Source organism: Bos indicus, chromosome X (genome assembly GCF_029378745.1).
Source record: "Bos indicus isolate NIAB-ARS_2022 breed Sahiwal x Tharparkar chromosome X, NIAB-ARS_B.indTharparkar_mat_pri_1.0, whole genome shotgun sequence".
Classification (NCBI taxonomy): domain Eukaryota; kingdom Metazoa; phylum Chordata; class Mammalia; order Artiodactyla; family Bovidae; genus Bos; species Bos indicus.
Genome location: NC_091789.1, coordinates 141,951,892 through 141,978,382, shown reverse-complemented (window position 1 = coordinate 141,978,382; position 26,491 = coordinate 141,951,892). Strand labels below are relative to the sequence as shown.

General features: G+C 41.1%; 1 protein-coding gene across 4 annotated transcripts in view; it reads left to right on the top strand.

The window, feature by feature from the left end:
* FRMPD4 (FERM and PDZ domain containing 4) overlaps positions 1-25,798 on the top strand; it is a 554,242-nt gene extending 528,444 nt beyond the window's left edge. For 3 of the 4 annotated variants that reach the window (XM_070784969.1, XM_070784967.1, XM_070784968.1), the window contains 6 exons: positions 2,281-2,370; positions 3,078-3,260; positions 5,248-5,386; positions 10,734-11,801; positions 12,160-13,452; positions 15,044-25,798. In XM_070784969.1, coding sequence (XP_070641070.1) covers positions 2,281-2,370; positions 3,078-3,260; positions 5,248-5,386; positions 10,734-11,801; positions 12,160-13,452; positions 15,044-16,368 — 4,098 coding nt within the window. In that variant the 3' untranslated portion in view covers positions 16,369-25,798. Of the gene's footprint in view, positions 1-2,280; positions 2,371-3,077; positions 3,261-5,247; positions 5,387-10,733; positions 11,802-12,159; positions 13,453-15,038 lie in introns of all 4 variants that reach the window. The other variant, XM_070784970.1, reaches the window with a different exon arrangement.
* The last annotated feature ends 693 nt before the right edge of the window (positions 25,799-26,491 follow it).

Sequence of the window (26,491 nt, the reverse complement as noted above, 5' to 3'; positions counted from 1 at the left end):
TAACACTATATAACCTTCTCTTACTTTAACTATTCACATGTTTCTAAGACTAATGAAAAATAAGTATTCTTATGGAGACCTATTTATTCCTTGCACACTATAGACTCCTTATTGTACAGAGTTTGTGCACGTTCACATGTGCATGCAGGAGAACCTTGCAAAGCCTCTAAGACCTTGGGATTAGAGGACAGAATTGCCAAATAATTTCATATTTTCATCATAGTTTTGCATACCACTCAGACCAGCTTAAGTGCACAGCAGTCAGTAAGGGTCCCTGCAGACTTGATGCCACATTAATTAAACCAAAGTTTCTCTCCCTTGGCTCTCTTGACATTTGGGATCAGATCATTTTTGGTTGGGGAGAAGGGCTGTCCTGCGCACTGTGTGATATTTAGCATCATCTCTGGTCTCTATCCATGAGCTGTCAGCACCCATCCCCTCAATCATGACAAACAAAAATGTCTCCAGATTTTGTCCAAATCACCCCAATTGACAACCAATGAACTGAATTGTACTTTTAGAGAGAAGATAAGTTCAGTTCTGTCACTCACCATCATTAGCGTTAAAATCTTTTTTTTTTTTTTAATCGAGTAGAAGAAACAGAAAGAACATTTAAAAATATACTGTTGGTCAGAATAGAGAGTTATGTTTATTGGTAATAAAAAGCAAAAGGTTTTAGAAACTAGAGAGAGAAGGAGCCTTATGTAAACTGTAAAACTGAAGGCAGCCTACCAACCCAAGAACATTTTCTCAATGATATCGGCCATCAGTATATGTGTGACTGGAGTACAAATTATTTCTGTGGGTAGTTTCTTGGTCTTAGTATCTGGTTTTAAGTCCTTTTTATTGGCTAACACATACTTGTTTCCGCTCCCTCATCACCCCAATGACTGTTTTTAAACATGTAATCAAGTTCGACACACTACCAGTCACCTTTGACTTACTCCTCAGTTTCTGTAAGTATTCAGCCTATGAAAATATAGCAGGATGTCATGGGTCAAGATGTTCTAAATGTCAGTTCTGATTTGCCCAAAGCTACTTTTCTTTTAATTGACTTGGTGTGATTTTTTTTCCCCCACGCCTGGCCCACTGGTTTTGTAATAATTTGGATAACGGCTCTAAGATCGGTCTATCACTGTCCTTCTATAAAGGTCATTTTTTCTAGTTAAGAGTGAGTGGTTTGCTTTCGCATCAATTTGCAAAGTGCTTTGGATTTTTGAAAGAAGTAGGCTGGATGATTGGTACTAAATTACAATTATATGAAGGATAGCGCATTGAGGTACAGTTAACAAATGAGTTGGCAAGTTATCTGCAGTTGAAAACAGAGTTTTACAGCCCTTGCCACTTGATATTCTGCACCTTGTTGGAAAACTTCACCCCTAACAAACTCTTCTGGAACATTTGTTATGAAATGTGGACTTTTTTCTTTCTTTCATTTTTTTTAAATTTAAAAAAGATTTATTGAAATATAGTTAATTTAAAATGCTTCAAGTATACAGCAGTGATTCAGTTATATGTATATGTGTGTGTATATATATTATATATTTGCTTTCAGATTCTTTTCCATTATAGATTATTATAAAGATATTAAATATAGTTCCCTATTCTCCACAGTAGGACCGTGTTGTTTATCTATTTTATATTTATATAGTAGTTTTATATCATATTTTACATTGAAATGTGGACTTTTTTCAATCAAGTATTTTTTTAGGATATGGGAATCTACATTTTTAAGTCTTCTTAAGGATCAATTTTACTGGATAAAATTTCATTTGTCAATCATTTATGAAACTCGCTAGATTCTTGGAATTACATTTCTAGAGACTTAGATAGGAATTTCAAACATTTCCACAGTGATAGATGCTCAAAAAGCTCATTTTCCCTAAACTCTTACAAAGACTGGAAGAAACAAGATGGGATGGTAGAGCCTGTTTAAAAGGCTTTCTATGGATTGAAGGTATGTATTCAAAAGAGCCCCCACAAACTCTGCACACCCCATTTCAGTGGAGAATTTTATTATCTTGTTCTGACTTGTTGAATGCCCTGGCCCAGCATATCTATACTCCCCCCCTCCCCCGCCCAATACAAAAATTTTAAGCTAGATGTCCTGTTACAGCCCTTGGTCAGCTTACTTTCATTCCTCATGAAGAGCCCTTGTCACACCCCATCTGTTGGCAGTGGAAGCATCCTTCTCGTTTGCCTTTGTTTTCGGCTGGTCTCCAGCAGAAACAAAATCACACCTGATGGAGTGAACACCTGAGGTTTCTTTTCTCTCCTTAGCTCTCCGCACTGCAAGCCAAGGTCCATTATCTCAAGTTCCTCAGTGACCTCCGACTGTATGGGGGCCGTGTGTTCAAGGCAACATTAGTGGTAATTTCTTTTTCTTGCTTTTTTGTGGAAGTCACAGAGGCCTTCAAAATGTCACTGCCTAGGCTGTCTTGAATGAGCTGCCTTTGATGACAAAAGCAAATCAGCTGTGAATCTTTTCCAGCCCTCATTTCTAATTGACTGCACCCTAGTCTGAAAATATCAGAAGAAATGTTAAGCTAGATAATATCACTGCAGAATGCCCCAGAAAAGGAAATATGAAGAGCCGAGAGAATTGGTGCACTCTCACAATGGCCTCCTTTTAAATCATTGGGCCAGAATGATTTGAAAAAGAGAAAAAAATATCCTCATTTCTGATAGCCTCTCGTGATAATGAATATGCATACTATGATAACATTTACTTCCTACATTATTCATAATTTATCAGAGCCTTGCTGTAATCATATATCTGGTTCTTCTACTTGGATGATTTAGTACAATATAACCTGGGAATACTTTCTAAAGAAAATGTAATCTTAGAAAAACAGACTCTCAGGTTCAACTATGCCTGGTGCTTCAGAGCATTTTCATTGTTATTTTATTTATTTATTTGTTTTGGCCACATCATGAAAATTGCAGAATCTTAGTTCCCCAACCAGGGATGGAACATGGACCACGGGCAGTGAATGCATGGAGTCTTAACCACTGGACCACCAGGGAATTGCCAGAAGTCTGGTATTTTTAAAATTTTGTGGACATGTCTTTCTCAGCAGGCAGAAAAGCGCTCAGAAGTGACCCTCTTGGTGGGACCCCGCTATGGCATAAGCCACGTCATAAACACCAAAACCAATCTGGTGGCTCTTTTAGCTGACTTCAGCCATGTCAACAGGATTGAGATGTTTACTGAAGAGGAGAGCTTGGTGAGGGTGGAGCTCCATGTGCTGGATGTGAAGGTAAGTCTTTCAGATATTGACATATGACCTTGCTTCCTGATAGTGCTTCTGATATTTACAAAGCAAGCAAAATTTCAACCTTTGCAGCCCATCAGTGGTGAAATGGGTAAAGAAAAAATCCACTCAACTCAGACATGAGGGCTCCAGTCCTCACTAGATGGCTCTGTGATTAGGGGACAAGTCCCCCTCTTTCTCTGAGCTCCATCTCTTCAGCTCTATATGAGAAAGCAAATGAGTTTGGGTCTAAGGTCCCGTCTGGCTCCAGAGTGATGGGGAGTGGGGGAAATGTTTCCCTACTTACTTTCTAGAACACATGATTCTTATGTAGAGAGTCAGGGAGAGTCTTCCCAACTTTGTTTAGATTCCCCATTCCCTTTTTGATGTAGCATGCATATGTGCTCATTCTTTTGGAAAGACTGACTATTTCAGTCAATCTGTCTTTTCATGCTGTAGCAATTAGTGGTGGCCGAACATCTGGCCCCTTGAATATCATGGCCATTTCACTGGAAACAGCCATCTGAGTTTGTCCTCAGAGGGCAGACATTTCCTCCCCAAACAGAAGTTGACAGGAAGCAATCCAGGTCCCCTGTCCCCGCCGTCTTGTCCCAGTCATAGATGAGTCATTGGATTTTGGCAGCATTAATGTATGTGACATTTCTGTAGAGAAAAGGCCCAGTGAGTCTTCAGAGGAAACAGGTTGAACTGGGAGAAGTTGTGCTCTGAGAACGGGGGAAGAACCCACTCCTAGCTTCACCCCACCCCCCAGTGCTGTGGGAGGGGCAGATTAAGAGTAGAGGAGAATGTGGAAATGGGCTTCTACACAACAGAAAGGACACATCAAGGGAGAGCGTGGAGCTTAGGCACGCCGGTCATGGCCCATGGTGTTTCATGGGCTGAATCCAGGGCACTGCACTTGACTTCATGGCAATGAATGACCAAGGGTAGACTTGGCACACCTGTCCTGGTCCATGACCAAAGATGCTAAGAGCAATATAGCCTGTCATGTAAAAGGGGCAGAAGAATGGGTGTATCGGGTGCAGTCATCACAGACCTGATAACAGGGATAATCTATCTCAAACAGGAGGAGGTGACAAGACCCTGTGGATGGTTTCCTGTTTATATAAAAGAATTGCGGGGCTGCTTGGAGGGAGACTGCCATTGAAATGGAAGGAAAAGGCAGCAACTCGAGTTGATTAAGGCCTTGGGACGGAAGTTAGGTTTCATCACCCAAGGCCATCGTCCTGGCCAGTGTCCTACACTTGGCAGTGAAAGCAAGGGACCTGTCATCTCGCTGTTTCTGTGCCTCTGGTTGTCTGCTTTTTTCTTGCTCCCTTATTTTCCTCTCACTTTCTCTCTTTTTCAACAAGAACACACCAGCCTATCCACCCTCCCTTTCTCAACGAGAATAGTTGCTTCCCTGTATGCCCAAGATCCTTGTCCAATTATGTTTCTAGAAAGTTGGGGCAAGGCCTTTTCTCAACTCCCATGTCTATTTTCCCCTCCCTGTGAATTTACAATTTCTTTTAGAAGTATCCTTCCCCTGGGTCTCTTCAACACTTTTCATTCAGTCTTAACAGTAATTTCCACTTGATTTTTACTTCAATTCAACACAAATTTTCACCATGAACCCAAACTTAGTCTTCCTGTGATTTTTTTTCAGATGGTGAATTCGTATCTGTTAACTGACTCCTTACCTGTGACTTTTTAAAATATTAATGATTTGAAACAAAACCAGTGTTATTTGTTTTAACCCAATATAACTTGGAAAAGATTCCAAATGTCTAGACTTTCAAAATAGTGTCACCGGAACTTTTTTCAGTCAGGCTCTCTGTTACACCTGACCTTTCCCTCACTTGTGTTTCTCCAGTGAAACAGTCACTCCAGAAGTTCGTTTGTTCACATTTCATAAGCACAAATGTCACTGTTGTCACTTGAGGGAGGTTATTAAGGGGAGATGGTTTTAACCAAAGCGTTCTCTTCTGTGTAGCCCATCACGCTCCTGATGGAGTCTTCGGACGCCATGAACCTGGCCTGCTTAACGGCTGGATACTACCGTCTGCTTGTGGATTCCAGGAGGTCGATATTTAACATGGCCAACAAGAAAAATGCAGGGACCCAGGACACAGGTATTCTCTTCCCAAACTCACGAGGCACCGACCTCCCTTCCCCATGCCAACTGACAACAGTAATAAGGATGTTTCCTTTTAAGGAGAGATGAGCAGATTTAATCATTATAGATGTACAGGCTAATATAGGAAGAGGGAGAAGTAAAAAGGAGTCCATATTTTGAGACTGAACAATGTATTGCTGATATAAACTAGGGGTGAGTCAGCACTGCAGAAGCAAAATCTAGCATGACAAACCAATCTGGTACAATGCTGTAGTTGTGGTTTGAATTATTAAAAAGAATGATCTAAGACATGTTGACCAAACCTGTTTATTTTTTTTTCACCCATATCGCTTTTATTTTTTTATATAAATTTATTTATTTTAATTGGAGGTTAATTACTTTACAATATTGTATTGGTTTTGCCATACATCAACGTGAATCCGCCACAGGTATACACTATGAGGTGGATGAAACTGGAGCCTATTATACAGAGTGAAGTAAGCCAGAAAGAGAAACACCAATACAGTATACTAATGCATATATATGGAATTTAGAAAGATGGTAACAATAGCCCTGTAAGCAAGACAGCAAAAGAGACACAGATGTATAGAACAGTCTTTTGGACTCTGTGGGAGAGGGAGAGGGTGGGATGATTTGGGAGAATGGCATTGAAACATTTATATCATATATGAAACAAACCTGTTTAATTTAAAGTGATTAATATTTCAAAAAATAATAAAATAAGGATATTTCTTGAAAAATTAAAAAGTATACCCATAAAAGCATCTAATGTCCAAATTTAACACAAAACCTCCAAATACTTCTGATATGTTCTATTTTTTTAATGAAAATGTTGATTTTTTTTAAAAATCACATTTTACATGGGGCTTCCCTTGTGGCTCAGCTTATAAAGAATCTGCGTGCAATGCGAGAGGCCTGGGTTCGATCCCTGGGTTGGGAAGATCCCTTGGAGAAGGGAACGACTACCCACTCCAGTATTCTGGCCTGGAGAATTCCATGGACTGTATAGTCCATGGGGTTGCAGAGTCAGACACGACTGAGCGACTTTCACTGTCTTTCACATGTCACTTGGCAAATATTGGGTACCTAGCTCCAAAGCAGTGATTTAATTATTGTGAAGGGTATAGGTCTCAGCCTTTATGTCTGATCTGTAACTGCCTCATTCTCCCAGAACTCAGTCAGGGTGCAGAGAACTCAGGATGGAATGCCCAGTAGTTGTGAGCCTCCAACTTTATAAGCAGCTGGTCCCTCATTAAGATGCCCTACATCCAGACGCCAAGTGCCTCCTCCCACGTCAGACTCATGTCCAGGGTTCTGGGACCTCTATCTTGGGAAGACATGGAAATTGTCCAACCCTTGGACTTGGGGCTCTAGAAGGGACCCTGAACATCATATTAGCTTTTTCGCAGAAGCATCGAAATGGCAAAGATCAAATAATTCATCTCAGCCCTTTGACACGAAGAAATAGCCCCAAAAGTGCAGATAAGGGGGGTTGTAGTTGTTAAACTGAGAGTTTCTTTGAGGGAAGATGGTTTTCATTTATTCTAGAACTATTTTTTGAAATTTATTTTATTAGAGTATAGTTGATTTACAATGTTGTGTTAATTTCCCCTGTACAGCAAAGTTATTCAGTTATACATATATGTGTGTGTATGTATATACATTCTTTTCACATTATTTTCCATTATTGTTTATCCCATAATATTGAATATAGTTCCCTGTGCTGTACAGTAGGACCTCATCGTTTATCCATTCTATATAGAATAGTTTGCATATTTTTCTTCAGTGTTTGAGCTTTTTCCTCCATCTATAGTGAACAGTCAGTAAATATGGCTGATGGACAGAGCCTACCATTCAAGTAAGAGATACTGAGCCATGAAAAATGTATAATCAGAGGCTCCATAATTAGAGTTTATTTTAAAAGAAAAGGAAATTCTTAGGGAACAAATTCCATTGTCAGTTTTTGAAAGATGGAAGAGAAAATGAAAGAGAAAACAAGGGAAGGAAAATCTACTTTTAAACTTATCAGGAAACAAAAATTATTATTCCCTGCAAATATAGTAATATGAAGCTAGGCACACATACAGATAGACTGGTACACAGTTTATTGTGACAGCTTGTTGAGTGAAAAAAGTTACAGTCAAAGGGTAAAGGAAAACCAGAGAGTTGAGCAAGGCATGATAGAAGGCGACTGTGACTTGCAGCTAGATTTCATCCCAACCCACCTTGAAGTGTCTGTTTGATTAAAAAAACATTGAATCAAAGAGGAGGTGGATGTGTGTGCTGGGTTAAGTGGTGAATATCTTTATGACCACATGTTTTCATTGAGCGAGGAGATTTAGAGCAATTGAACTGTGACTTTTGAAATTACCAAGAGTGGTTCCACGATTTAACATATCCCTTTTGCGTTGGAAAATCTTAAAATCCTAAAGTGTATTGTTAAAATCAAACCTTTTCCCCATGGATGGTTAAGATTGTATGGGTTCAAGAGGAAAGCCAAAGCTACCACTCTACAAATGGTTACAGTAATAGGGGCCTCAGTTCTGTCTAATTTATAGCAACTCACAATGTGTTGTTGAATAAAGTTTCATAAGGCAAAAACTTAGTTCCAATAAGTATCATATCACCATAGGGAAGTAAGGGAGCTTCAACCTTTCGGTTATTTCTCTTGGTTCGACAGTGAGCCTGAGGGTGAGGGCACATGTTCCAAATAGCACACACAAGCCTGCATGTGTGCATGCTTGTGTTTAATAAGAGAGGACGAGGGAGAGATGGCACACTCCAAAAAGCAACTAACTGGTTGACCCAAGCAGAGCTGCAGCTCGGAGCTCAGCTTCCTCTAATGGCTGAAAAGCCTCCCTTCTCTTCAGAAATTCCCCCAAGGATCTCCTGAGACTCAAAACCTGTAGAGTCTGAAGTCTGTTAAGGCCAGCTCATCTGTAGGAAACATCCTTCGTGTCTCCCAGATCATTCCAGAAGCCAAATCAGCACACCCTTCTAGAAGAAAGCTGAGAGAGAGTGTGTGTTTTCTTGTCTCAAACTGATCAGAGACCTTCATCAAGACCTCTAGCTAGGAACAGTAAACCCCTCTTTCTTCTTCACTGTCTTGAAAATTAACCCTTCAAGTACTTTGCAAATCCCTGAACCTATGTAGTTAAGCATCTCTGGGCCTTAGGAAAGTCTTATTAAATTGCTTTTAGCCTGCTGACCTATTCAGTTTTCTTGTTGGTCTAAACCAGGGGTCAGCAAACCATGTCCCATGAATCAAGTCTTGTTCTTGTGAATGAAATTTTATTAAAACTCAGGCATGTACATTATATTAAATATCTAGGGTAGCCATAACAAATTATCACAAGCTTGAGGACTTAACAGAAACTTGTTCTCTCACAGTCTGGGGGCCTAGAGGTTCAAAATCCAAGCACTGGCAGGGCTAGGCCCCCTCCAGAGATTCTAGGGGAGAATCTTTTGCCTCTTCCGAATCCAGGTGGCCATCTGCATTCCTTATAGCTGCATGACTGCAGTGTCTGCCTCCATCTTCACTCAGCCTCCCCGTCTTCTGTGTATGGCCCAAGTGTCCCTCTGCTTTTCTCTTATAAGGACACTTTCCGTTGGAGTTAGGGTCCCACACAGATAATTCCAGATGATCTCATCTCAAGATCCTTACTTATATCTGCAAAGACTCCTTTCAAATAAGGTCACATTCATAACTTTTGCAGGGTCACCATTCAAGTCACTACATCTGTTTGCTTATTTGTCAGCTATGGCTCCTTTCATGTTACAACAGTTGAGTTGAGTAGTTGCTGAATGGAGCTATTGACCCCACAAAACCTAAAATATTTACTCTCTGGCCCTCCCTTTACAGAAAAAAATCTGCCAACCTTTGGGTTTAAACCAAGAGCTCTCTTACATCATTGCTCAACCACTCTCCCTCCCCACAACAACCTGCACTAGTCACACACACACACACACACACACACACACACACACACACATGCTCTCACACACAGAGCCAGTCATAATTCATGTCATTGTTTAATAAAACAATGCTGAACCCCCACAGGTGTATTTATTATTATGTCACATGTAAATATGCCTGTTGCGTAACTCAGTGTCTTCAAATTTTATCTTTACGTGGTATTCATGAAAATATATATATTGAGTAAAATGACTTGGAACATTCTTCAACATTGAGTCCATTATATATTTGGGAGACAGCCAAAACCTCTTCAGTAAAACTGTTTTTGTTTTTATTTTTCCTATATCTCTTGTTTATCTGATATTGGCATTAATCAAACTTGGGCCAGAGGGCAATTTGAGGAAACAAATGGGAGAATATGTGGCCCTAACATTTCCTCAAAATGTCACCTCTGGAATTGACAAAGCAGTATTGACACAGTGACTCATTGCCCTGTCTTGGTAAATATCAGAGCAAAATTTCCACAGCAGAATTCTCTATTGGAAGACCCTTAAAGATCAAATAACACAATGCTGTTTAAATTAGGATTTTGCCATTTTAATTCTGGAGGAACATTAAACAAATCTTCAGGAGTTTTCAAGATACAAATAAAGATGGAAATTCATCAAAGTATTAACTATGCTTAAAAATAGCAGAGAGGAGTACAGTACTTGTCGACGCTCCACCTTCTACATCCTGCCTGTGTGTGCATGTGTGCTTATAGGCATATGTGCTGGCACTTATATGTAAAAATATGCAAACCCACTAGGACAGGAAAAGGCTAAAGAGGAGTTTTAGTACTACCATTGCAATATGTAGTATTACAGTTTGTGTTACTATACTATACATATATATTTATTATTATATTGTCATTACAATATTTCCTGAAATACATGGTAGAAGTATGAGGATCCTTGACCTTCTCTTAACTCAGTGAGGAAAAAGTCCAGCATCTCCCTATGCAAAGTGGGAAATGTTAGATTTCACTTTCCGAAGAAAAGGGCAATCTTTCCCAGAATAATAGCCCACTGGACTATCACCTTTAAGGATTTTTTAAAGGTATGTTGTATATTCACATCTATAGACATAAAGAAGGTCTTTTAAATACTAAAACCAGAGATCAGATGGAATGAAGCTGTAGTGCCCTACTCTCAGATGGTATTCTGTTTTATCAAGTAGCAGTTCTATTTTCTGCAGTATCAATTCTCCTAACCAAGAAATCCTTATATCTGAAGCCTAAATCAACTACTCCCCTATTTGGAAAGCTGAATAATAACCATACTCACAAAAGTGATGCTACAAGCCATTAAGTTAAGAAACAGAGACAAAGTGCCCCCAGAAACCAGCCCACACAGTAATGTGTCTTTGCATGACTCTTTCTCTTTAGGAACTGAAAATAAAGGAAAGCACAACATGCTTGGTCCCGAGTGGAACTGTATACCCCAAATAACCACCTTCATTGGTGAAGAGGAGCAGGAAGCGCAGATAACATACATAGATGCAAAGCAGAAGGCAGTTGAGATTCCGGATGGCACCTTGTGTCCAAAAGACCACCACCGGCACTTGTATGTGGACAACACCTATAACTCAGATGAGCTAACCCAGCAGCTGACCCAGCCGGGTGAGGCTCCGTGTGAGGCAGACTACAGAAGTCTAGCTCAGCGGTCCCTGTTGAGCCTCTCAGGCCCAGAAACTCTTAAGAAAGCACAGGAGTCTCCAAGAGGAGCCAAAGTGTCCTTTATTTTTGGAGATCTCGCCTTGGATGAGGGGGTCACTGCCCCCACCCTCGGCTATGAAAGGCTATTGGACGAGAGTCCAGAACTGCTGGAGAAGCAGAGCAACCTCTACATAAGCGGTGCCAATGACATGAAGAGCTTGGGTCTCACTCCAGACGCAGAGAGCGTCCAGTTCGTGGCCAATTCTGTGTACGCAAACATAGGCGACGTGAAGAACTTCGAGGCTGCGGAGGGCATAGAGGAGCCCCTGCTGCACGACATCTGTTACGCAGAGAACACGGATGACGCAGAGGACGAGGATGAGGTGAGCTGTGAGGAGGACCTCGTGGTGGGAGAGATGAGCCAGCCAGCCCTCCTCAGCCTCTCTGGCTCAAGCGATGACATCATCGACCTCACGTCTTTGCCCCCTCCCGAAGGGGACGACAATGAGGATGATTTCCTGTTGCGTTCCCTGAACATGGCCATTGCCGCGCCCCCACCTGGCTTCAGAGATAGTTCTGATGAGGAGGACTCTCAGAGCCAGGCTGCTTCCTTCCTCGAGGACAAGGAGCCAGGCGGCACCCTGCAGAACGACGAGATCCCCGTGTCCCTCATCGACGCTGTGCCCACCAGCACCGAGGGCAAGTGTGACACAGGCCTGGATAACACTGGCGTTTCCACGCTGGACACTCTGGAAGCTCTGTCCGTGTCAGAAGATCCGCAGACCAGTGACAATTCAGGTTCTTTCACGATTGTTACATTTATTCACTGATAGCCATATCCTTCCATCCCTTCAAGCCATCCGCCCTTGGAATCCTGTCATATGTCCTTCATTTCACGCATGTCCCATTTCCCAAATGTGCTGAAACTACCATCATGGGTTTTCGTGTATGTGGTTTCCATTTTTTTTTTTTTTTTTAAACATGTGGCACTTTTTTCCCCCCTATTTCCGGAACAACTGTGCAATAAACTCAGAGTCCTTACTGAAAAGGGAAAAACTTGGTATTGTTTTTAATACTAATGAATCCCATGTTCTTACGTGTCTCCTAGTGCCTGTGATGCATCCATTAACCACTTCTTGTTTTTTACGGCCTGCAGGTGTAGCCATCTTGCGGGCTTATAGTCCCGAGTCCTCCTCTGACTCGGGCAATGAGACTAACTCTTCTGAAATGACGGAGAGTTCTGAACTGGCCACGGCCCAGAAGCAGTCAGAAAACCTCTCCCGCATGTTCTTGGCCACTCACGAAGGCTACCACCCCTTGGCAGAAGAGCAGACAGAGTTCCCCGCCTCCAAAAGCCCTGCTGGGGGCTTGCCCCCAAAGGCCTCCCACACTCTGGCCGCCCGTCCGGTGAGTGACCTCCCGCCCAAAGTTGTGCCTTCCAAGCAGATGCTTCACTCGGACCACATGGAGATGGAGCCCGAAACCATGGAAACCAAGTCAGTCACTGATTATTTTGGCAAACTGCACCTTGGGCCGATGGCGTATTCCTGCACCAGCAAAAGGAAAAGCCAGCTGGCCGATGGGGAGGGGAAAGCACCCCTTAATGGGAGCATGCCGGGGAAAAAACAGCAGGGGATCAAAACAGCTGAGGCAGAGGAGGACGCCAAAGGCGGTAAATTTGCTACTGTGTCTTCAAGGGACAGTCAACACCTCAGCACTTTTAACCTGGAGAGAACTGCCTTCCGCAAGGACAGCCAAAGATGGTACGTGGCCACTGAGGGCGTTGTGGCTGAAAAAACTGGATTGGAAGCAGCACCAGGCATCACCTTTCCCAGAGCTTCGGGTGTGGGGAGCAGGGACACTGAAGGGAAGGATGACGGGGCTCCCGAGGGAGAAGCCATCGAGGTTTCAGGACTTGGCCCGCGGGACCACTTCTTAACAGACGTCACCTGTGTGTCTTCTGCCAAAGACTTGGGTAACCCGGAGGATGCCGACCCGTCCGGCTGTGACCGTCCAGCCAAGCTCCCGGAAGCAGAGGAGGGCGTGGGCCGCCTTTGTGACTACCACTTGGCCAAGCGGATGTCGTCGTTGCAAAGCGAGGGCCATTTTTCTCTCCAGAGCTCTCAAGGCTCCTCGGTGGATGCAGGCTGTGGCACAGGCAGCAGCAGCAGCACGTGCGCCACTCCGGTGGAGTCCCCCCTCTGCCCCTCCCTGGGGAAGCACCTGATGGCCGAGGCCTCCGCAAAAGGTGTGAGTTACCTTCCCTCCGAGGAGAGAGCCCCCGGGCTGCCCAACCATGGGGCCACCTTTAAGGAATTACACCCACAGACAGAAGGGATGTGTCCGCGGATGACGGTGCCTGCCCTGCATACAGCCATTAATGCCGAACCCCTGTTTGGCACTCTGAGAGATGGATGTCATCGACTCCCCAAGATTAAGGAAACCACAGGTACAGCAATGATGGATTTAGCACTTTGCGGTACCCACCAGGAGCACGTAAAACAAATTTACAACTAAAACTAAAAATCTGGAAGAAAAGTAAAAGTTAGGGTTTTATTCTTGAAAATTCTTGATTTAGCACTTTGCGGTACCCACCAGGAGCACGTAAAACAAATTTACAACTAAAACTAAAAATCTGGAAGAAAAGTAAAAGTTAGGGTTTTATTCTTGAAAAAGCTGCTGAACTGCGGCCAGGTTAATTGTCAATCATCGGTCCCCCAGTGTTTAATACGTACTGATGTTTCTAGATCTGGGCAGTATCGGAAATGGCATTTGCCTTTTAGATTCCTGCTCTGTCTTGCTTTTAGAATTTAATGGAGCAATATTTTTTTCCTGAATTCTAAATGTAGACTTTTAGCCAGGCCCAGTGCCACTTTTAAGTTATAAGAATCACAAAAGGTTGATTTCCTTCTCAAGATATCGAATTTCTCATTTTGCCATTTCGTTTTTGAGAAGCAGGGAAGGATAATAGAGCAGGGGATCTGGGAGTTGGGAGGGATTGAGGGAGATCATTTGCCTTTCAGCAATATTTCCAGATTCTCCATACTCTGTTAAACTCTCCAAGATGAGTATTCTGAGGTGTCAGGCCCACTGCAGTGTCAGGAAGGTCTGGGGGTACATGATGAGCTGTTTTATTTCCCCCAAAATAATAATAAGCACAGGTAGAAACATGAGCACAGCTATCTTCTGTGCTCATCTTCACCATTCTGCCACCAGGTGGGCACTTATCGGTCTCCAAGATCCACTTGGCTGGCCATCATGGGACAAAAACAGACGCTCTTTCATACTTTCCAATTTCAAATTATACCCTCATATAGTGTCTTTTCCAGTAGGTCAGTAGATGTCAGTGAGACCTTGTTCTTGTTCAGTTGCTCATTTGTGTCCAACTCTGTGACCCAATGGACTGCAGCACGCCAGGCTCCTCTGTCCGCCACTGTCTCCCAGAGTTTGCTCATATTCATGTCCATTGAGTCAGTATATGTCAGTTAATTTTCATTCATGCCCTTTTAAGATTATCTCCTTTGTCAAAACTCACCACTAGTTTCACCTGCCTTGGGAAACCCATCTCTGAATGTTACTTAACTCGTCTCCTAGCTAGCATCTTTTCCTCTAAACTTGTAAAAGGATACTTTGCAGTTTACAAAGAGCTTTCACCTAATTTACCCCTTGCTTCTCACAAAAATTCTATGAAGTGGAAATTGTGCTCTTCACATGACAACTTTTCTGGCAGTTTCCCAGTGTCTCAGCTTCAAACCCTGTACCAGGAAAACCTCATGGGGTCCTCTTTAAAAGATTAGTATATTTAATTTGCATTAATTAAATTAGGCCACTTCTTTTTAAAAAGATAGCCAATGCCAGGATTAATCTAACTCCTTAAAATGGAACTTCAAAGTCATAAATATGCTTGAATAATCACTGTAAGACGTGTGTTCTCTCAAATATATCCTTGGGAGATCACAGACATCACATAGAGATTTAGTAAAAATGACCACCCATGAGGTGCTTAATGATTCTCTGTTTTTCTGCTACCCCTAGTGTAGCTTTGACAGAGCCTGGGAAGGAGAGACGAGGAGGCATGCCTTCAGCTTGGTCTCAATATCCTGAAGCTGATCCCACCCTGCTACCATCAAACATTCACTCGGAATCAAAGGTGCCAATTCCAAATCAAGACCCTAATGATTTCTCCCAAGCGAACCAGGCCTACGGAGAGGCTGTGAGCTGGTGGCCACTGGATCTGAGAAGGGGGAGCCTCAGGACATCCCCCAGCCAGAGGGCTCTGAGACGGAGCAGCAATATCCTCTCAGGATCTGTCAGTTTGGAGACCTTCCGGGAGAGAAGCCAGGGTGCGGTCAGCTTAAAGTGTCCAGGTATCACAGAAGCACAGGAGACCAGTTCAGAAAGGCGAGCAGAACTCCCCCTAGGGAAGAAGCTCACCAAAAGTTTTTCCCAAAGCTCGATGCACTTTAGCTCTGAGGGGAAAGTTCACAAAAAGTCCCCGGTGGCCCACAAAGACTCAAAGCTGTATAGGACATTGCCCTTGCGGAAGCTGGAAGGCAGCCATTGGAGATGTCGGGGACCTTTCAGCTACTGCTTCCTGAACCGAGGGCAGGATGAAGATGGTGATGAGGACGAAGAGGAGGGAGAGGCCACCCATCAAGTCTCTTGCCTCTTTCGACCACAGATGACTCAAGCCATGCCAGACCCAACCAGCCCACCCCTGGCTATTGGAATTCAGAAGCAAGGAGGAGAGCTGTCCAGAGGTTCAGTGCTGAAGGTCTGGGCCGAAGACTTGAGTGGCCCAGATGATGTGGACTTCAGCAACCTAGCTTTTGATGCCCAGATTGCAAGGATAAATGCCCTTAAGGAGAGCACATATACAATGCCCGATGGGTTCCTCGCAGCCCAAAATGATGCCAATGAGCTGCTCTGCCTTGTCAGGGCAACCAAGGGAAAGAAAGAGGAGTCACGCCCTGAAGCATATGACCTAACACTTTCTCAGTACAAGCAGCTATTATCCATTGAGTCCAGACAGTTGGGAAGTGCCTGTCGGAAAATGGCAATGGCTGAGAAAAGCCCAGAAGAGATGCTCCTAGCTATGACTTCCAGCTTTCAAGTGCTCTGTTGCCTAACAGAAGCCTGCATGCGATTAGTTAAAGTCGTGAACTCCGAAACACAGCGGCAGGAAATAGTAGCGAAGATCGATGAAGTGGTCATAAACTACATCTGTCTCCTGAAAGCTGCCGAGGCAGCCACTGGAAAGACCACTGGTGATCCCAATGTTGGACTCTCGATGCGACATTCAACCACCATGGCCGCTCTCGTAAGCACACTAACACGTTCTCTCAAGATGCTTTTAAATAAATAAAGTATGAAAGTCACATCATAATCTACCTTTGCAAAGCCATACATGAACTTTTATTTACTTTATGTGTACGATGAACAGACGTCTCCTTTCTTCTCTCTGTATATTTTGTTATTTTCTATGAAATAGGAGATAAAAGTCACATTGATGAAAAGTTGAAATGTACTAATCCAGATGTATTCTGTTTATATTATACATATATATACATGTAAAAGAAATATACAAGAAAGTGGTGACATTTGGCTATTTTTCATATAGTCAAAACTCCAGGTATGTGATGTGAAATTTTAATTTCTACTGTGTTGGAGCAAAACAATGAATCCTATCCCCTTTCCTTCCAAGATGATACTTGGAGACCATATCATTCATATTTAGAAGTAAAAAAGAAAAGGAAAGGAAAGAAAAATCACAATGTATATAAAACAGTACTTATGTTTTAAAGCTATGATTTTTAAGCATTGGAAATAGCAAAAAGACATTTAAAATTCAAAAAGCTATTATGAATTATTAGAGAATATATATAATAAATTAATTTTTGCTCATAGTGTTTGGTTATCTGATGCTTTTTTCCAAGAATCCTACATATTTCATTTTGGCTTATGCCATTTGGGCTAGAAATGGGGTGGGAATGGATTCTATTGTGTCAACACAAATGTTCTTCATGATGTTTCTAGAATGAATGTACTTCCCAAATAGAAGAACAGGGGAATGATGGGCAGGTTTCTGGATAATACCTAGTTATAGACTAATTATGGAAAGTGAAAGTAATTCAGAATACCAAAATTAAATTGTTTGATGAAAAGAAAGCTCTGCTTTGACTCAGTGTCAAAATATACAAACCAAAGACAATCTCTCTGCCTGCCATTTCAGCCATGAAACATAGGATTCCCTTCAGAGTGACAGAGCATTTAGAGAAATATTTGCAAAACTACAAAAAGGAACATAAAATGATCCTCACAAGTAAATGCAGGTCCAGTAACTTGAAGCAGACCACACATCAGGCTGTGAGTCACATCACAAATCACAGCTCTCAGCAAAGAGCTTCATGCATCCCCTCTGCAGGAGCCCATGCTTCCAACCAAATTTGCAATGACAGCCTAACACTGGGACAAAGTTTTGAATCTGGAATGTTACAGAAAATCAGGGAAAGATAGTTACTCTAATATGGAAGCCATACTTAAATAAATAATGAAGTATCTATGAAATGTTCTAGTCTGGATTGGCTGATAGAAATATGTAAACTGGGAAAAAATTAAAAAAAAAAAAAACACGAGTGGTAAACTTGACCACTTTAAGTGAACCTGATGTAATGCAAAGAAGTTTTCAGAACCATCGTCTCTCTAAAAATGTATCTTTGGGTCAAAGCAAAAGGATTCAAATTCTGCAGTTGTAAAATAAAGTTGATAATGTACATATGTACTTCATGGCTCTTTTAGTGTTCAAGGTACACACACTCTTATTTATGTAGGTGGCTTCTTAAAATATGACAGGAGTGTGCCCAGTGCAAATATTTCCATTTTTGTAGGCATAACACAGTCCCCAGTTGCTATCTCTCTCATCACTCGTTCCATAGAGACTCAGTAAAAAAAGCCACACATATTTATAGGTGGTAGCAAACAAAAGGAGTTTAGACATGTGTTATTACAATGTTTAATAAAACATTATTTGATTACAATTATAAATATTGGTGTTTGATAGAAGTATTAATGGTGTTTACTGTGGAAAATTTTGGTAAATATTCTGTATACTAAAATATTAATAGGATTGTGTTCTATGTCAGACAATGTGTGAAACATATATATTATCTCATTTAATCATCACAATGATCTCATGGTTTGGACGCTATCATTAATTCCATATGGAGGCAATATGGTCTCATAGTTAAGGACATGAAATTTGGGGTCAGACACTTCTTGATTTAAATTTGGGATCTGCCATTTTCTATTCCTTTCATCTTGGGAAAAATAGTCAATTTTTCTCAGTCTCAAGTTCCTTCTAGTAAAATGGAAGTCAATAATAAGATCTATTTCCCTAGGATTGTCATGAGTTTTAAGTAAAAATATGTATATGAAGTTCTTACTGCAATACCTGGCAGACAGTAAGTACTCAGTGTTATATATCATTAGCATCATAAGCATTGCATTAAATATATTGCCCAAGATAACACGTGGGGGCTGTTTGTTTTATATGCATATTGTATCCTGACTGTACAGAATGCATTAGTGTACTGCATATGTATAAAAGAACTATACAAGAACGTGACATCTCCAGTTAGAACACCGTCCCAGTCCATTTCATTTCTTTCGGAGGCCTCAGTGAAATAGCTCTGGGTCTTTCTAATCAATCTCCCAGAACCTTTGGGTGCACCAATAAATTTTTGTTTCATATAAACAAACTCTTTACTACTTAGAAAACCTCAAAAGCTCCCTGTTGCTAAACGTGCTGCTCCTAAGTGGGGTCCAGATCCACTAGAGTGTAGGAAGAATGTATTAGAATGATCCGTGTGTTTATTTTTATCTAGCCTTTTTTACATTTGTGTATGTTTTATAACAGCCTAAGAGCACAGTGGTGTATGTACATCATTTTAAATAAATCGGTTAATAAGCATATGCCTGGTGCATGTATGGGATATTGTCACAGACAGAGTTGCACTCACTGAAGTGTGGAGACCACTGAACCAGAGAATGAAAATTTCTTGTCCCTAAGGTCCTTTACACTTAGTCTGCAGCCTAGTTTTCAAGATGTATCACCTATCATTTTAATTAATCTTTTATTATAAAGCTTTCAAACATATACAAAGGTAGACACAATCATATAATGAATCAATATGTACTCATCACACACCAATTCATGTCCAATCTTATTTTCTCTATTTCTAGGCACCTCCTTCCACAGCGTATGTAGAAGCCAATCCCAGACATCATAGCATTTAATCCATGAATATTTCGGTAAGCACTTACTATAGATAAGAATTTTTAAACATAATCATAATGCCATTTTTACACTTTTTAAAATTAATAATTCCCTAATATCATCAAATAAATGTTACAGAAATAATGAAGAAACCCCCAAAGACAATCATCGTCAACAATTTAGGACATTTGCTTTCAATTTTTTCAATATCTATGCTAATGTTATTATTATTGTAGGTATTTATGAGTGTAACTTTTGACTCAATCTGAATACATTTGCCCCTTTTCTGAGTCTCAGTTTCACCATATCTTATGTAAGTGGATTGGCTGGAAGAATCTGATTGACATGGAAAGACGGAGGACTCAGATGAATCACCCTCACAGCATTAGGCTGCCAGTAAAATCCAACAACTCATGCAATTGCATTAGACATTAAAATTAAAACAGACCCCTCAGCCCAGCTGAAGTTAGTCTAAACACAAAAGAAATTATGTTTCAGAGAAGAAGAACTGACTATATTGAAATGACCAGCCACAACATTACAATAGATCAATTCCTTTTGCTGTGAATTTCCTCTTTCATCATGCTCCATCTTAGGAAAGACAATTTGCATTTCTGTTCTACTTTTATATAGTTCTAAGTGTCAGTTATTCTCTGAATGTTATTTCTGAGCTACTCAGGATGGCACTGTAATTTATTCCTCCTGGTTTACTCTTAATTTGGCAATGTTTGTTCTCTTGGACTGATTATCACCATTCGTAATTGTGTTAACTACTTTTGAAATTGAAAAACAAGGCAAATTAGCTATGTTCAGGTGCTTCCTTCTCTGTTCTAAACAGTTGAGAATCTTCACAGGAGTCAAAATATATGGATATTATTACATTGTTTCTCTAACCTGATTTTGTGCTGTGAAAGGGGTTGATTTTGGGGGGGGTGTGTGTTTGAGAGTATAGAGGTGCAAAAGAGGTGTTTGAGTATATAGATGTATGTGTGTGTGTGCCTGTCTGTGTGAATTGTTTTCAGTTTAGTTTCGTGGGTTTCAGTGCAAGTTTCCCCTCTGGCAGTCCAAAAACTATGATAAAACTTTCAAGTCAGATTGCACAAATAGCTTCTCAGCTTTGAAAGATCAAAGGGTTGGAATCTTACCTTTTGAACTGAATTTTATTCATACCAACTTGAACATCACTAAGTTGGGTACTTTTTATTCTACCTATTCCCTAGCCTACCCTTCTCACTTTTTCATTTCAAAGCTTGGAAAGTAACTTCAGAAATTGTATTAGAATTTTTTTAATTTAAAAAATAAATAAATTTCAAAGCCTACACATAGGAAATACATGGAAGAACAATCCATGTCTTTATCAACCATTTCTGCTGTAGAAAATAATGGAATTAAATCCTGCATAGCTGAAAGAAGTAGATAACCAATTATCCCAAGTACTGGGATAACTTATTTCACCATTCAACTTGAAATTAACCCACTGCCTTCTTCTGAACTTGCCCTAATCTTTCCTCCATATTTATAATCGCATCTCAGTTTTCTGTTGTTTTAAAATTAACGTGCCACACTGCATGGCTTCTGGGACCTTATTTCCCCAACCAGAGATCGAACCTGGGCCCTTGGCAGTGAAAGCATGGAGTCCTAACCAATGGACCAGCAGGGAATTCCCTTCATTTTTCACTCTGCAGTCTAAACCAAAATTCTTGACTAGGATGTCCTTTGCAGTCTCATCATTCACAACGTTAGAAAGAATTAGCTTCGACTGTCAATATAGGTGGTATTGGGGAAGCTGAGTCTTCTTGGTAACCTCCAACCAAGTAATAGTTCTGTTTTCCTGTTGAATTAGTACCCTTGGCACATCTTGCTGTTTGACTACATGACCCATAACTCCTTTCTGTCTCCCAGCTCCCAGGGTGAGTCCATTCATTTGTTCAAATAGCTGTTAACAATGTCCTAGTCTGGGCACATACTCTGCTAGGTTCTGGAGGCAGAGTACAATATGATTGACATGGTCTCTGCCAAAAAGGGAACACCCATTCTAGAATGGGTAATCCTTTGTTATTTCGCAAGAAAGAAGGGGCTCAGAGTAAGTCAGTGCAGACAGTCTTCACTTTGTATGGTAGTACAGGACTGCAGAGAAGACCGTGCAGGCCCAAAATGCATAAAGTCATCTTAATACTGTGAAAAACTTACAACTGTTCTGTGATCCATAAAGACTTTTAGTCAAAATATCATTCTCTTATCAATTATTAATGTATAGGGATATGACAATATAATAAAATGCCTATTTATCCAGTACACAGTCACTTAAAACATTAGAAACTCTGAGAATTAAAATGAGTCTTTTTGTAAAACCTTATAAAGAGTAGTTTGAACAGTACTTGCCTTTTTTGCATCATGTAACTTACAGTATGGACTTCCCAGGTGGCTTAGTGGTAAAGAATGTGCCTGCCAAGGCAGGAGATGCAGATTCTATCCCTGGGTCAGGAAGATCCCTTGGAAAAGGAAACAGTAACCCACTCCAGTATTCTTGCCTGGGAAATCCCATGGGCAGAGGAGCCTGGGGACCACAGTCCATAGGGTTGTAAAAGAGTCGGACATGGCTTAGCGACCAAACAACAACAACAACTTACAGTATGGAATTAGCATCTTTGTATGCTTCAGCAAGTTGCCATAGAGAAGGGAATGGCAATCCACTCCAGTATTCTTGCCTGGAGAATCCCATGGACAGAGGAGCCTAGTGAGCCACAGTCCATGGGGTTGCAAAGAGTCGGATACGACTGAGCGACTAACGATAACGATGCTTCAGCAAGTTGCCATACTCCTTTCTCAGTATGGATCAACTTCCAACATTTTATCATCCGTGCTTTCTTTGTTGTGAAATATCTCTAAGAGTTCCTTAATGTGACTGTTTTTTCCCCAGTGTCACTTCCTTGGGGACTGCTTCATCCTTTTCATCACAACCACTTCCCTTTTTTATGTCACTAAGTTCGCCTTCCCTGCATCCCTCCAGCCGACCTGCATATCTGTAATCCCAAATGAGGACAGTGATGACATTCCCACAGTCACCCACTTCTTCTATTACTCTGTTTACATTCAATTAAAATTCTACTTCCAGAGCAACCACTTTTATTTCTTTGTTGCACTTTTGCCTTCATTGGCCAGTTCCCTGTTGTAATCATCCATTTTTTATAAAATGTTATATGGTTCCGTTTTATCACTCAGAAGAAAGGGAGGAAGCACAGCTTCATGCTTTGCTGTCTGTGCATGAACTGAATACCAGATGCTCATTGACTGATCAGTGGCAGACTTTGAAGGAGATGATATGATTAGTCACGTCTTTTATTATTTATATTTGCTTATTTGGCTGCATCAGGTCTTAGTTGTGTCACTTGGGATCTTTAGTTGCAGTGCATGGACACTCTAGTTGTGGCACGTGGGCTCAGTAGTTGTGGGACAAGGACTTATTTGCTCCGCGGGATGTGGTATCTTAGTTATCCAACCAAGGATAGAACCCATGTCCCCTGCATTGTAAGGGGGTTTCTTAACCAGTGGACCACCAAGGAAGTCCCCATCTTTTATTTATATAGTGGTTTTTTGATTAAAGAGTTAGTAGCAAAATTTGTACTTTATGAAGTTACTCACAGTTAACATACCATGGTAACCAAAGTTTAAACCATGTTGGGGGACTGGTATTTCGCTGAACTGTGTTAATGGAGATTCACATATATCAGAGCCATCCAGAATGAAGACTTTCTGTACTTAGGTGTTTAAAGGGCCTGAAGCCTGTGGTAAAAATGACTGAATGGGTAGCATTCAGTACTGTCCAATAGAATTTTCTGCAATAATGGAAATTTTCTACATCTTTGAAGTACAATATGGTAGCGAAGAGCCATACGTGGCTATTGAGGACTTCCAATGTGGCAACTGAATTTTTAACTTCATACAATTTAATTAATTTAAATTTAAACACCCACCCATGGCTAGTGGCTACCATATTGGACAATGAAGCTCTAGCAGACAGACAGACAAAAAAAGTAGAAAAATAAGCATAATTGTGACAGATTGCAGTAAAGTCTAAGAGGGAAATTGATAGGCTGCTAAGGAAGATTTTTCTGGATTTGGCAGGATGGAGCTAACTCTGATCATTTAGTACACATGACCTCCATTTCACACAGGCCGTGCTAAAGACATGCAAAGGGTGTGTATAATGGAAACAGTAGCAGCTGAAGAGTACCCCTCATTAGAGTGCCCCTGAACAATGCCAACACACACAGAGACTCAAACAACACTCACTTGTTCTTAGCCTTTGGACGCCTTAGATGATCATGTATGATTTACATGGATAACTACCTTTTCCCCAAGATCTGAAAATCTGCTGTGAATTTTGACTATAGATTATTTTGTGACGATTACCACATACTATGGCATATGGGAATTGTGTCAAATACTGACATAACAGGCAGCATATGCAGTTTGTTCCCTGAAATATGTCTTTCCTGAAAACACAGTCTGATGCCATACCAACCCTCAGTCCAGAGCTGGAACTTTCCACTGCTTTTCCCCATCTTTCCACCAGTTCTTGGGCCCAACTTCCTTCTTGGTTGGGTTCCAAGCCCAATCCCAAGTCCACTCAGATGTGACCCAATCCATTCTGAGGTTTAAAATATATACAAGGTAGAAAGGAATAAAGGAAGGTATAAGCTTAGAGTTTGATGAAAGCCAATTTAACTTGAATCTCCACTATCCATTATTGTCTTCATTATTGCCTTTGTCTTCTTTCCCCTCTTTATCTCCCTGACACTCCCTGCCCCCACCTTTCTGTACTACTTTTCTACTGCTGAGTAACACATTGACACAAACTTAGTGGCTTGCAATAACACACATTTAGTATCTCAGTTTCTGGAGATCAGGCATCTGGGCACAGCCTAAGTGGTCCTCTGCTCAGGGTCTCAAAATGTTGCAAACAAGGTTTAGGTTGGGCTGCATTCTCATCTGAAGGTTTGGTTGGTGATAACTCTGTTTCCAAGCTCATTCAGATTGCTAGAATAATTCATTTTCTTGCAGCTTTAGGACTGGCCATTATTCCTGCTGTTTTGCTGGCTGGAGACCAGAGGCTACCCCAGGGTCATAGAGGCTGCCCACAACTGCTTGCCACAGGGCCATCTCCAATGTGGTTGCTTATTTTATCAAGTCTGCAATGAGGTTTAAGTCAGGTCCTCCCAGAATAAACTCATTTAATCAACTAAAAATTAAATAGATTTGGGACCGTAAGTACATCTCCAAAATTTCTTCACCATTGCCATATTCTCTTGGTTAGAAGCATGTTCCAGGTCTTGCCCACACTCAAGGGGAGAGGGCTGGATGGGGCATGAACAGCAGGGGCAGGAATCACGGGGACCACCTTGGGGGCTGTCAGCCCTGACGTCTAAGGCTTTTCCTTCAGCCTTCAAACAAACTCAACAGGTCACATATTCCTCTGAACAGAATATACAGTGTAGACACTTGAAATACAAACTTCAAAGGCTTTCAGAGCCCACAGCTCTGACATAAGTCATCAAAGGCCACGTGGACAGCCTTTGGCCAGCTCTGTCTTGGCCCTGGCCCATTCTCTAGATGTATTTCCATGTTAATATGCCAAGCTTCTCTGGGGCTGGAAACTCCAATAATTATGATGCACTGACCTGTACAGGTCAGGATTTCATTAGTGGTGAGTCCATAGGTAAACTTTCTGCAGCAGTATGACTTTTTTCTTTGCACTCATTTTAGAGTCAAGTATGACTTTGAGGTCAGGTTACATCAATCAAACTGATGGATAAATTATTAAAGATGCTAAACTTTAGCCAGCATAACCATGCCTTTCTCATGTATTTATGGGAAGGGGGATGAATCGGCTCCAGGTCACCTGCTCCTAAGTTATTCATCTGAAGTGGAGCCCACACAGTGAAGTTCAACTGCCCTCCATGCCCACTTGGCACTGCTGGCCAGAGTACCCTGAAAGGATGCTCTTTCCTTCATGTGGGTTTCAGCAGAGATGAATATGGAGCAGGGCTCATTTCTTTATGGATTCTCTCCCTTTGTTTTGCAAAGCTATGTTAAACTATATTGTTGAATCAGGCTATACTGAAGTATTCTGTTCATACTCCGTTGATTTCTGAGAAAGCTGAGACAAGGCAAACAGACACACACACACCCGTGCACATGCCTGTGATGTAAATAAATGTAGTGTCACATCACCCAGAAATACATGCTTGTCTTTTCTGCCTCCTATCTGCCTCTGTTCCTCGCTACTGCAAATTTGGTTTCTAATCTGTTACCAGTATGATTAGAATGACATTAATAACAATACCTAACATTTATTCAGGCAAATGTGCCAGGTACTATGCCAAATGATTTTCATGCATAATTATTGCATCTGTTTCCTAGAACAACCTCTAAGAAATTATTATCATCCCTTGATTATTTTTCATTTTTTGCTATATCCCTCGTGTTGTGCAATATCCTCTTGTAGCTTATTTTATACCTAATAATCTTTATCTTTTTTAAGAAAGAAAATTGAGGCTAGAGAATCCAAATATAACTGGCCCTAAATCATGGATGTTGTCAGAATCAAAATTTGAACTCAGGAATTGCAGTTTTCTTCACCAGGTTTGGGCCAAGTAGCTAGCTTGATTGTTTTTAATCAAATAAATACAGCATGTATTTTTTAAAAACTTAAATTCCACCAAAGAAATTATAGAATAAAAAGCAACCATCTCCCGTCCCAAACTCCCCACTAAGTCCCAGTTCCAAGAGACAACCCATTTCACCAGTTTCTGTTTTTAGCTTTCCTAGTGATTTTCTCCTTAATTCTAAATAGTACAATTTGTTGACTTACCGACTATAGACAATCGCTGCCAATCACCTCTTAAACGATGAGGAATTCACTTATTTATGTTACTGCTCACCTTTCCTTCTCCTCCCCACCCAATATCTAATAGGGGTGTTACTGTGTTCTAGTCTTCATTATCTAACTTTAAATATTATAGTTAAACCTCTGCTTCTTGTTCAGTCATCTTTAGACGGTCTCTGTTGATTTCTCATTGATGTGGAATGGAGCAAATTATTTCCCCAACATATCTTTCTTTCCCCCTCACCACTTCTTCACTCATTTCTCCTATTTTAGGCCATGAGTAGCACCACATTGATATCATTTACACTGTTATTAAAGCAATAT